Source organism: Mustela erminea, chromosome 5 (assembly GCF_009829155.1).
Source record: "Mustela erminea isolate mMusErm1 chromosome 5, mMusErm1.Pri, whole genome shotgun sequence".
Classification (NCBI taxonomy): domain Eukaryota; kingdom Metazoa; phylum Chordata; class Mammalia; order Carnivora; family Mustelidae; genus Mustela; species Mustela erminea.
In genome coordinates, this window is record NC_045618.1 from 4,697,114 (window position 1) to 4,708,272 (window position 11,159).

At 45.9% G+C, this 11,159-nt stretch overlaps 1 protein-coding gene across 3 annotated transcripts; it reads left to right on the top strand.

Moving 5' to 3' along the window:
• The first annotated feature begins 1,901 nt into the window (after positions 1–1,901).
• Positions 1,902–9,906, top strand: ZNF774 (zinc finger protein 774). Of its 3 annotated transcripts, none has more exons than XM_032342035.1 (4): positions 1,902–1,975; positions 3,913–4,035; positions 6,598–6,704; positions 7,561–9,906. In XM_032342035.1, exons 2-4 carry the CDS (start codon positions 3,929–3,931, stop codon positions 8,808–8,810), a joined length of 1,464 nt encoding a protein of 487 aa, XP_032197926.1. In that variant the 5' UTR covers positions 1,902–1,975; positions 3,913–3,928; the 3' UTR covers positions 8,811–9,906. The 3 variants fall into 3 exon arrangements, with proteins under 3 accessions (XP_032197926.1, XP_032197925.1, XP_032197924.1); XM_032342034.1 differs by lacking the exon at positions 1,902–1,975 and adding an exon at positions 1,985–2,163; XM_032342033.1 differs by lacking the exon at positions 1,902–1,975 and having other exon boundaries at positions 1,985–4,035.
• The last annotated feature ends 1,253 nt before the right edge of the window (positions 9,907–11,159 follow it).

The window sequence follows — 11,159 nt, forward strand, 5'->3', positions numbered from 1 at the left end:
TGCCTACTTGTGATCTCTGTCAAATAAACAAAATCTTTAAAAATTTTTTTGACTTAAGTTTACCCAAATTTGACTATTTTAAACCCAAAATGTTTTTTTAAAAGATTTAATTTGTTTATTTGACAGAAACACACAGTGAGAGAGGGAACACAAGCAAGGGGAGTAGGAGAGGAAGAAGCAGGCTTCCCACTGAGCAGGGAGCCCTATGCGGGACTCGATCCCAGAACCCTGGGATCATAACCAGAGCGGAAGGCAGATGCTAACCAACTGAGCCACTCAGGCGCCCAAAAATTTAAAAAAATTTTTTTAATTAAAAAAAAAGCCAGTTGTAGCGCCTACTAAAAATCTTTCTTTTCATCCTCTGCACCTGCATTGCCTTCTCTCTGGCACACCTGTAAGCACCCAACTCCTAATAGGTCATGGGCCTTATCTAAGTGGCCACCAGCAGTACCTGGCCTCTTGTCCTCTACTGGCTGTTTTTATTACGAGACCAAGCTTCTCCTCCCCTTTTTCTTCCCACACATCTGCTAGTGGTAAGCCCGGAGAGAGCAAGGCTGGGGCAGAAGGAACGGAGACCACAGAGAGAGGCAACGGACAGCCGCAGCAAGGTTCAGTGACTCTCATTCCTCTCCCCTCCACATTCCTTGCTGATTGATTGAAGAGCCATGGAATCTTCCTAATGGCAGAACACCAGAAAGAGCCCTGAGGGGCCCGAGATGCCATTGATTCTCCAGATCCTGGACTATGTTGGAGTTGCATGAGGTCTGGTACTCCCTAGGTTTGCAGGGTGTTCCTCGCTGCTTCTGGGCTCCCATGAGATTAGTTTTCCCTATTTCTGTCTAACTAAAGTACATCCGCTAAGCAAAACCAGACATTTGTTTGTAGTGGACAGAATTCTCCCAAATACTACTGTGGTCATCTTGCGGATGACTGCCGCTAGACAGCAAAAACAAATGAGACGCCCCAGCTATTTGGGGGGGGGCAATATTATTTGGTATTTTAGTATCTTCTATGGTTTCTCTCCCCTGTTGACCTGTGAGCTTCATGGAAGCAATGGTCCTACATAATTCCTGGGGGTAACCACAGTGCCCAGAACAGTCTGGAATGTAGAACGTTCCCAGCAACTGTTTGTTGGAAGATGTTGGAAGATGCACCATATATGTTTGTTGACGGAATGGTTGAATTAGCACTGAAGGAGTCTTTACATTAGTCATGAGCTGGTAATTTAAAATGTTCTCGTTTTTTAATTGCTTTGAATCAACAAACAGGATAGATAGGTGCGTTGTCTTCATTGTAAAGAAAGGCTTCTATTGTTTTTTTTTTTTTAGGTAGGGCCCCCCGCCCCCCAACGTGAACACTAGTTCTCCCATAAGACCCAGTGGCCTCCACAGTTCGGAACCCAATACACATTTCCTAGATGATCGTCATGACACCCTCGCCAGCCTCTTCTGGCTTTTAACAGGCGTGTTAACCAGTGGAACTGTGAGGCTAACGGAAGGGAGCAGAACGTCTGCTTTCTGCTAACGGCTTCTGCGTGGGGTTTCTTAATGCATAGTCCGAGTTGCCCTGGAACCAGCTGCGGGCAGACACCATGCAGGCTCTGGCGTTCGGCGACGGGGGACCTGGAAGAGGAGGATCCACAAGTCCGCGGCGGTGAGCTGCCCCGCGCTTGGCAGAGGGCGAGGTGCCAGAGCGCGGGAGACGCCGCCGTTGGTACATGGCTGTTCCGCGGCAGTCGGGCGAGGCCAGGAGGCTCCGGTTTGCAGATCCCTCTCTCACCTCTAGAGGAGCAGCTCCCGCGGTAGGGAGAATTGGGCTTAGTACTTGCCACCGCTCGGACCCGGGTATCCCGGGACTCCGGGTCCTTTGCGGTCTAGTTCGAGACTACATTTCCCAGCAGGCCGCGCGGTGATTGAAAGCTCTGTCAGCCTATGGACGGACGAAGCTTCTGGTCGCGGAAAATGAGGAGCCAATGGTAAGGGAACAGGGGCGGTGTTTTCCGGCTGCGGGCTGTCGAGCCTTGAGTCCCACCTGTGTCCCCACAGCCCTGTCACGAATCCCGGTCGGGTTCAGGGAGGGACCGCCTCGGCGTTGTGGGCCGGGTGTGGCTCGGCGGTGGAGGACTCTCAATTCCTGCTCCATCCCCGGCCGCGCCCCGGGGCGGTGAGTGATGCGGGGAAGGAGACCGCGGCGGTAGCCTGGGAGCTGTTGAGGGGCGTGGAGGGGACTCGCCCTCCGCCGCGATGTGCTCCCTGCCAGGTCCCCGCGCTCGCCTTTCGGAGCCCGCGGCGTTTGCTGAAGAGTGGGGAGAGGTGGCTGCGGCTTTCTGTGCCGTCGTCGGGAGAGCCCATCCTCTCGACCAATGTTCTTTCTCCTCCGAGGTGGTCTCCGGGCTTCAGCTCAGTGCTTGTGACCCTGTGACCGCGGCGCCCTGATTAGGGCCTCGAGCACTGCCCGGGGAGGGCGGGAGGGACGGGTGTCGGCCCACCCGTGCCGTCATGTCCCTATTAATAACCCAGCGAACAAACTGGTGCTGCTCACAATGGCCCTTAGTCACAGCACCTCTGCGCCCTGGGGCCTGCGGGGTCACCTGTCGGGGTGGGGGTGGGGGCAGGAGACGGGGCGAGAAATAAGGTTTCTGGGACGGTGGCTGCGAACTCCCTCCCCGTCAGTCCCGCTGACTCCTGCAAGTGGGCTTAGCAGTTGTGTTTCCGAATGGACGTGGAAATAAAATTTATGCTCAAAACTTACTTCCTAATGACACTGTTTTAATCTGGAGAGATGAAATGTATCCCTGCGATGTTTAGGTCCTTAAAAATTCAGTACTTTATAATGACCAATACCAATGTGTGGAAATGTGTAAATATTTCCGTGAAAAGTGTGTCTTCTCCTCGCACCCAGGTGCTTTGATGGGCGAGACAAAAAACCCAGGAAGAGTTAAGCTTCCTCACTCCAGTCTGGTCCATCCTCCACTGAAATGCAGAATTTTTTGTAGCAGGTTCATCTGGCTGACTTGTGTTTGTTTCTATTGGAAACTCTTTAAGCCACTCCCTCCCCCCAAAAAACCCCACAAAAGACCCCAAAACAAAACTAAAAAAAGCCCATTATATTTCTTTGTGACTCCTAATGCCTTACAACATATTGCTGAATAAATTACTGATCCATCCAGTAATCTGACCAACACCCTCCAAATAATTTTTTCTTGATACTGCTGTCAGTTTTATCAATGTGTTGATGATTGTTTTCAGGCCCCATGGATTTGTTTGTATGTGTGTGTGTGTGTGTGTATGTGTGTGTGCTTATCTTCGTTAAATTTTACTTTATTTTACAGCTTACCCAGGTCTTTTTAAATCTCATTTCTGATTCCATTAAACCTTGAAATAGAATGGTACCCCGGGTCGTTGGCTTTGGGGTTCTGTGTAGTCTGTTCCTTGAAGTTGACACCAAATCTACAAGCCAGGAAAAGTCAGCTGCTCCATAACTAATACAAGTAGAACGAAGTCCACAATCTCCTAGGTTGCTGAGGAAAATGTCGCTGGAGAGCTTTTCACAAATCAAGTCATCCCCACATATTCTCTTTGTTTATCTGGTCCATCATGGACAAGTTAATCCTCAAAAAGCTCATGTTTCCAAAGACTGTGGATTCTGTAGATGTGTTTGGGAGCTCCAGGCCTCACTTCGTGATGTGCGTGTTGGCCAAGGGAAGGATGATGTAGAAACAACAAGAAAAGCAACTCCTCCGTGGTTGACAGAATTACCTCATTGCTATTCTAGGCGGGGGGCGGGGGGTGAGGGGTGGGGAAAGTGGTCTCTTTGGGTACACTGGTGGCCACTGGGGCTGTCTTTTGGTTTTGAGACAATGATTAGAATGTCCAGAGAGCTTTTGATGCATACTGAGGTCTCTTGCTTTAGGAACTTATGACTCTCAATGATGTGGCTGAGGACTTCAGGGAAGAATGGGTTACCTGGACACCGCTTAGAGAATCCTCTTCAGGGGTACCACCCAGCACAGTTAGAAGAATGGGCTCTCAAAGGGTAAGGCTGCTACTCTCCTTTAGATTTCAGACTTAGATATTGTGAGACTGTCCAGGTCCAAGTGGTCTCTAGGGAGCCTGGTCTCTTATAGCACCAGCTCTCTGAGAGTCTTTGTTGCCTCCCTTGTAGAAAAAGAATAACTTCCCCCCCCTTTTTTTTTTTTGAATGACTTCCATTTTTATGGCACTTTATGGCTTGCAGATATCGTTGATATTTATTGTCTTGTTAATATCTCACCACAACTCTTTGATGTGGTTATTATTATCCCCCTCTTTCAGGTCAGGACCCTGAGACTCAAAGTTAAGTGGCAGAGGTGAGAGTCCAACCCAGGTCTTTGTGGCTAAGGGGGAGCTGTGTTTTCTCCTGTCACTTCAAAAACAGACAGAACAAACCTCCAGTGCTTTTTCTAAAATACAACAGCTACCCCTTCTCCTTGCTTTACTTCATGAGTAGTATATGTCCCTTGAAGAAAAAGAGAGACAAAATGGAAACCAAAGTCCCACTCCATGCCACGACTGAAGAGTTACTATCCTTCCAGCATGCTTCTAAGGATCTATGTAATTAATAAAAGCAAAAGAAAAAAATTGGGGTCATACTTGTATGTTCAGTTGTGTATCTTACTTTTTTACATAGTGTATTGTGAATATATATTGACAACAATAGTTTTCTATACATTGCTTAAAATAACTACTTAGTAATTTATTATTTTTTTAATGATTTTGTTTATTTATCAGAGAGAGGGGGGGGAGAGAGCGAGCACAGGCAGACAGAATGGCAGGCAGAGGCAGAGGGAGAAGCAGGCTCCCTGCTGAGCAAGGAGCCCGATGTGGGACTCGATCCCAGGACGCTGGGATCATGACCTGAGCCGAAGGCAGCTGCTTAACCAACTGAGCCACCCAGGCGTCCCACTACTTAGTAATTTATTGAATGGAATATGATAACTTGTTGAACTGTATTCTTGACCATTTTTAAACCACTTTTTAGCTTGTACAATGGCAGTTTCATGTGGCTTAGTCACATATGATTATTCCTTTGTCGTGAGACAGGTCATTTCCAGATCTTCACCAGTATTGTGATGACCATCTCTTAGCTGTCTTTCTTTTTTAGGTCTTATTAATTAAAATATACTTAGTTAGTAATTAACTAATACATCTTTTGCACAACTTTTTTTTAAGTTTCATTATTATGACTATTATTATTATTTTGTTGTTGTTGTTCTTGTTGTTATCTCTACCCCCAAGATGGGGCTCAAACTCACAACTGACATTAAGAATCACATGCTCTTTCAACTGGGCCAGCCAGGCGTCCCACAACTTTTTATTTTAACTTTTTTTATTTCCTTAGAATTCCCAGAATTTGGGGCGCCTGGGTGGCTCAGTGGGTTAAAGCCTCTGCCTTCGGGTCAGGTCATGATCCCAGGGTCCTAGTTTCAAGCCCTAAATCAGGTTCACTGCTTGGCAGGGAGCCTGCTTCCTCCTCTCTTTCTGCCTGCCCCTCTGCCTACTTGAGATCTCTGTCTGTCAAATAAATAAGTAAAATCTTAAAAAAAGAAAAAAAAAGAATTCCCAGAATTAGAATTGCTGGATCAAAAGATAGATACATTTCTGAGGTATTTCATATTTTTGCCAAATGCCTTCCAAAAAGATTGAATTATTTATTCCTGCAAGTGTTATATGAAAGTGTCCATTTCTTTACATTTTACCTATCCTGGTAGGTATTATAATTTAAGAGTCTGGGTTAAATAATTGTGACAGTGAACATTTATTGAGGACTTACACTTAATCTCCTATGAGATAGGTCTTATCATTATCCCTAGTCTACAGAGGAAGACCCTTAGACACAGAGAGTTTAAGTCACTTTCCTGAAGTCACACAGCTTGTAAGAGGAAGGGTTAAGATTGAAACTTCGGTGGTTTGCACTCTTTATCTCCATATTGTATGGTCTGTTTTTATTTGAATTTCTTTGATTAATGATTAAAGATTTTTCACATCTTTATAAAGATTTTCACATTTTTATACATTTATATGTATGTGTGTGTGCCTCTGTGTGTGTGTGTGTGTGTGTGAATTGCCTATTTGTATCCTTTGCCCATTTTTTTTTCTTACAAGTGTTTGTCTTTTTCTCATGCATGACTGTATCTACTGCTTTCCTTCTGGGAAAAGTTTAAAGCCCAACATTATAGTTAACTTCCCTGATTCTTTCTAAGGGTGAGGTCATGGCAGCATTGTTGCTCATAAAATTCTCTCTCTACATGGCTTTAGCCTTGTGCCTTCAGAGATGAATTACTGTGCTCACTCAGGACTTCTATCACCCATGTCTCCTTGTTTTGTTGTTGTTGTTATTGTTTTAATGGGAGGAAAGGGGCTATTTTCTCAGCGTCTTGGGGAAATCACCCTGTTTTCTCACTCCATCATGGCAATCCTTCCAATGAGACCAACACCCATTAGCTTAGCGTGTCCCTGGGCTTTCTCCTCCACTTAGGGAAGGAGAAGGGCTTGCCTTTTTGGTCAAGCATTGTGTGGTTGGCTCAGATTAATATCCTACATTCACCTTCCTTTATAGACTTGCCGGTACAGGTGTAATCTCCCAGCTGGAGCAGAAGGAAGAGCCGTGGGTGCTACCACTACAAAACTTCGAGGCAAGGAAGATCGTAAGGGAAAGTCACACGGGTGAGATGTGGCTATTACCCCGTGGGAGGAAATCTAGCATTTCAGCCTTGGTTTCTTGTTTTTGTTTTTGTTGTTGTTTTTTTTTTTTTTTTTTAAAGATTTTATTTATTTATTTGTCAGAGAGAGAGAGAGAGTGAGAGCAAGCACAGGCAGACAGAGTGGAAGGCAGAGGCAGAGGGAGAAGCAGGCTCCCTGCGGAGCAAGGAGCCCGATGTGGGACTCGATCCCAGGACGCTGAGCTGAGGATCATGACCTGAGCCGAAGGCAGCTGCTTAACCAACTGAGCCACCCAGGCGTCCCTGTTGTTGTTGTTTTTTAAGATTTTGTTTTTATTTATTTGAAAGAGAGAGAGAGCATGGGAGATGGGGGAAGGGCAGGGGGCGAGGGGGAAACAGACTCCCTGCTGAGCAGAGAGCCCGATGCAGGGCTCAATCCAGCAACCCTGTGATCATGACCTGAGCTAAAGGCAGATGCTTAACTGGCTGAGCCACTCAGGGTGTCCCCCAAGATTCATCTTACAAAGGGTTTAGGAATTTATGTTTTCTGTAAGCTTAATGAACTTCAATAAGCTTTTCACAAGTGAGAGGTGCCTGGCTGGCTCAGTCAGTGGAGTGTGCAATTCTTGATCTCAGGGTTGTGAGTTTGAGCCGCACATTGGATGTAGCGATTACTTAAAAATAAAATCTTTATAAAAATTAAAAAAAAAAAACTTTTCCCAAAGTGAAAACTTTACACAAAGTCAAATTAAGTGTAGTCTGTTGCCAAAGCGCTAATCTCAGTCTTTCTTACTGCCTTCTGCTGCTTTGTCCCGATAACTGGTTAACTTTGTTCCCCGTTACTTTCGTTCATTTTTCAGACTTTGAGAATCAGGTGACAAAACTCAATCAGGACATTTCAGCAATAGCAGAACGATGTGGAGCATCTTCAGAAAGGGCCAATAAAGATGGGCCTCCTAGATGGGGAGAAAACTGGGAGAGGGACCTTGAATTCGAAGGGCAACATGGAACCCTACCAGGAGAGGGCCAACCGGAGCCCCTTCCACAGGAGAAGGATTTAAACAAGCTGCTGGACGGATATGTCGGAAAGAAGCCTGTGTGCGCAGAATGTGGAAAAAGCTTCAACCAGAGCTCCTATCTCATAAGACACCTGAGAACCCATACTGGTGAGAGGCCTTATAAATGCATCGAGTGTGGGAAGGGCTTCAAACAGAGTTCAGACCTTGTCACCCATCGCAGAACGCACACAGGAGAGAAACCCTACCAGTGCAGCGGGTGTGAGAAAAAATTCAGCGACAGCTCTACGCTCATCAAACACCAGAGAACCCACACAGGTGAGAGACCCTATGAATGCCCAGAGTGTGGAAAGACCTTTGGGCGGAAGCCACACCTCATAATGCACCAAAGAACCCACACAGGAGAGAAGCCCTATACGTGTCTCGAATGCCATAAAAGCTTTAGTCGAAGCTCAAACTTCATCACCCATCAGAGGACCCACACGGGAGTGAAGCCTTATAGGTGTGGTGATTGTGAGGAAAGTTTTAGCCAGAGCTCAGACTTGGTTAAGCACCAACGAACCCACACAGGGGAACGGCCCTTTAAGTGCCCAGAGTGTGGGAAGGGCTTTAGAGATAGTTCTCACTTTGTAGCGCACATGAGTACTCACTCAGGAGAAAGGCCTTTCAGCTGTCCTGACTGCCACAAAAGTTTCAGTCAGAGCTCACACCTGGTCACGCACCAGAGGACACACACAGGGGAGAGGCCGTTCAAGTGTGACAGCTGTGAGAAGGGATTCGCCGACAGCTCTGCCCTCATAAAGCACCAACGGATCCACACGGGGGAAAGACCCTACAAATGTGGTGAGTGTGGGAAGAGCTTCAACCAGAGCTCCCATTTCATTACCCATCAACGGATCCACTTAGGAGACAGACCCTATCACTGTCCCGAGTGTGGCAAAACCTTCAATCAGCGTTCCCATTTTCTCACACACCAGAGAACACATACAGGAGAAAAACCTTTCCACTGCAATAGATGTGACAAGAGCTTCCGTCAGAAAGCGCATCTCTTATGCCATCAAAATACCCATTTGATCTCGGAAAATGGTCTGTAGTGGTTCTTCTGCCCTTTTTCAGATTTTCATTTCTGCTGCCTCCCGGTGCTTCATGTAGAGAAAGCCTGAACATGGACATCAGTGGCTCAAGCTGGGCCTTTTCCTACACTTTAATGGTGAGGATAAACCCATAGGCTGCAAATAATGTTCTGAATACAAAAGGCATTCCTTCAGTGTTTTTAACTGACCTTATGGAAACGTGAGTTTGGCAGTTGATGCTTGATTACGGAAAGAGGAGTGAGATACGTGGGGCCACATTATCACTATTAGTGATTAATATTTGAGCTCTTATAAGCCCTTAATACTAAATAACACCGGGCCCTTAAAAAGTCCTCAATACCTTTATTAGCCTTATGATTCACTAAGGAATTCATTAACACAGCCCTACAAGGCCAGAACTCGCGAGCAATTAGATTGCAGCTAGAGGATTTGGGCCGTGAACACAAAGATGTAATAAAGCAGAAAACACTCTCCCTATCCAGTGCCATGCAGACGTTAGTCACCAGATGTCTCATCGCCGTGACAAGGCAGAATTCTCCTAGAGGATGTTTGTGGTCTTGTGACTTCAAGGCTGAGAGAATTTCAGAAGCTCTTTGCACAGCAGGGTATGAGGTACTCCCACTGGAGCCTTGCTGCCATTGGAGGCATAGAAAATACCCCACATTCAACAAGCCAGAGGAGGCTGGAGAGGACTATAAAACTGTGGAAGCAAAACCGCTGAGATGCTAAATATTACCAGGGTCGTTCCGGCATTTAGCTGAAGGAAACAGCTCCTGTTTCTAATCACCTGGTTCGTGGGCCCTGTAGTTTTACGTTAACGCAAGCCTGATTTTTTTTAGATTAATCATTTTATGCACTAGCACATTCCTATATTTAGCAGAAATAAATTGAGGGAAGGCAGTGTGTTGGAAAGAACACTGACTGCATTGAGAAGGTGAGGTGTTTGAGCGCTGGCCCTGACATTTAATTTGGCCGGACTTTACCTCCCCTCAGCCTCTACCTTACCTACCTCACAAGGTTGTTGTGAGGATCTAACGCGCGCACGCACACACACAAGCACTTTGTTGTTAAATTATAAAGTCATGATGTCTGTAAAGTGCAGTTTTCTAGTATTGTTGGAAATGTCTTTCCTCCAAGGAACTCTGGTTAATATTTCTCCAGGTGCCCCCTTTTCTCTCATAATAACAGATTTCTTTCTTTACCTGTTGAAAACCTAAGGCCCGAAATCGCCGAATGATGCATTGTGGGTCACACAGGGGACAGAAGAGCCAACATTTGGCAGCAGGTCCCCTCTACAACAGCACAGAATGGACCAGTTCTGTGTCTCAAAAGTGAGACACTCCGTGTAGGACTGGATGCCCCAGATTATATGCATCAACCCATTTTGAATTTGGAAATGATGGAGGGATGTGGCCCAAGTTCCAGGGAGCTTTACGGGATCCTGTGCTGGGGAGTGAGAAGGGGAAGGGCAGAGGCCGGTGCTTGAGGAGGGAGCTGGGTGTGTCACACTCGGACAGAAAAGTGATCTGAAGGTGTTCTTTCACGCCTTCCTGTGGCAGTACAAACTAAATTATTACGTGAGCCTTTTAACAAGAGTTCATTCTCTTTCATTATATGGAATCCTGTCTGAGAGCTGTAACCCACTTGGGATAGATAGAACTCAGCTGATAACCTCAGCTCTTTCTTTGAAAGAGTAGTCAGATTTTAAAAATCTGCTTAACCCAGTGCAGTGGTTCCCAAAACGTGAGCCCAGACCCGTAGCATTAGTGTCACCTGCTAACTTGGTAGAAATGCACATTCTAAGTTCCCACCCCAGAGCTGCTGAATCAGAGACTAGGGGTGGAGCTCAGCAGTCCGTGTTTTAATAAGCCCTCCAGGCAATGTGATGTATGCTCTAATTTTGAGAACCACTGCTGTAAAAGGTGTCTCTTCTATTAAACATAGCCGCAATACTATTATTGCTCTTGAAAAAAAATGAGCAGTGATTCACAGTATCATCAAATATTTCAGTCAACGTTCACATGTCCCTGGTTATCTTACGCTTTTTTGCTTTTGTCATTTTTAGTTTGTTTGAATCAAAATCCAAATAAGGTCTCCATATCCATCTGTTGGTATGTTCCTTACATGTCTTGATCTGCTCCCCTCTTCCTCTGTCTCTGTTCTTATAACTTATTTGTTGAGGAAATCTGGTTGTCCTGTAGTGTTCCCCCAGCTCTGTGTTCGTCCACTTCCATCCTCTGGGGTCTTTTAACATGATCCTCTATCCTCAGCTCCCCCCTCTTTTTAAAAAAAATATTTTATTTCTTTAACATAGTCTCCACACCCAACATGGGGCTCAAACCCACAACC

Bases quoted from the DNA above. Each gene is read 5' to 3' on its own strand.
- ZNF774 (XM_032342035.1), top strand. From the start codon at position 3,929: ATGATGTGGCTGAGGACTTCAGGGAAGAATGGGTTACCTGGACACCGC. The intron at 4,036-6,597 runs GTAAGGCTGCTA...CTTCCTTTATAG, and splicing joins GAAGAATGGGCTCTCAAAGG to ACTTGCCGGTACAGGTGTAA. The intron at 6,705-7,560 runs GTGAGATGTGGC...TTCATTTTTCAG, and splicing joins CGTAAGGGAAAGTCACACGG to ACTTTGAGAATCAGGTGACA.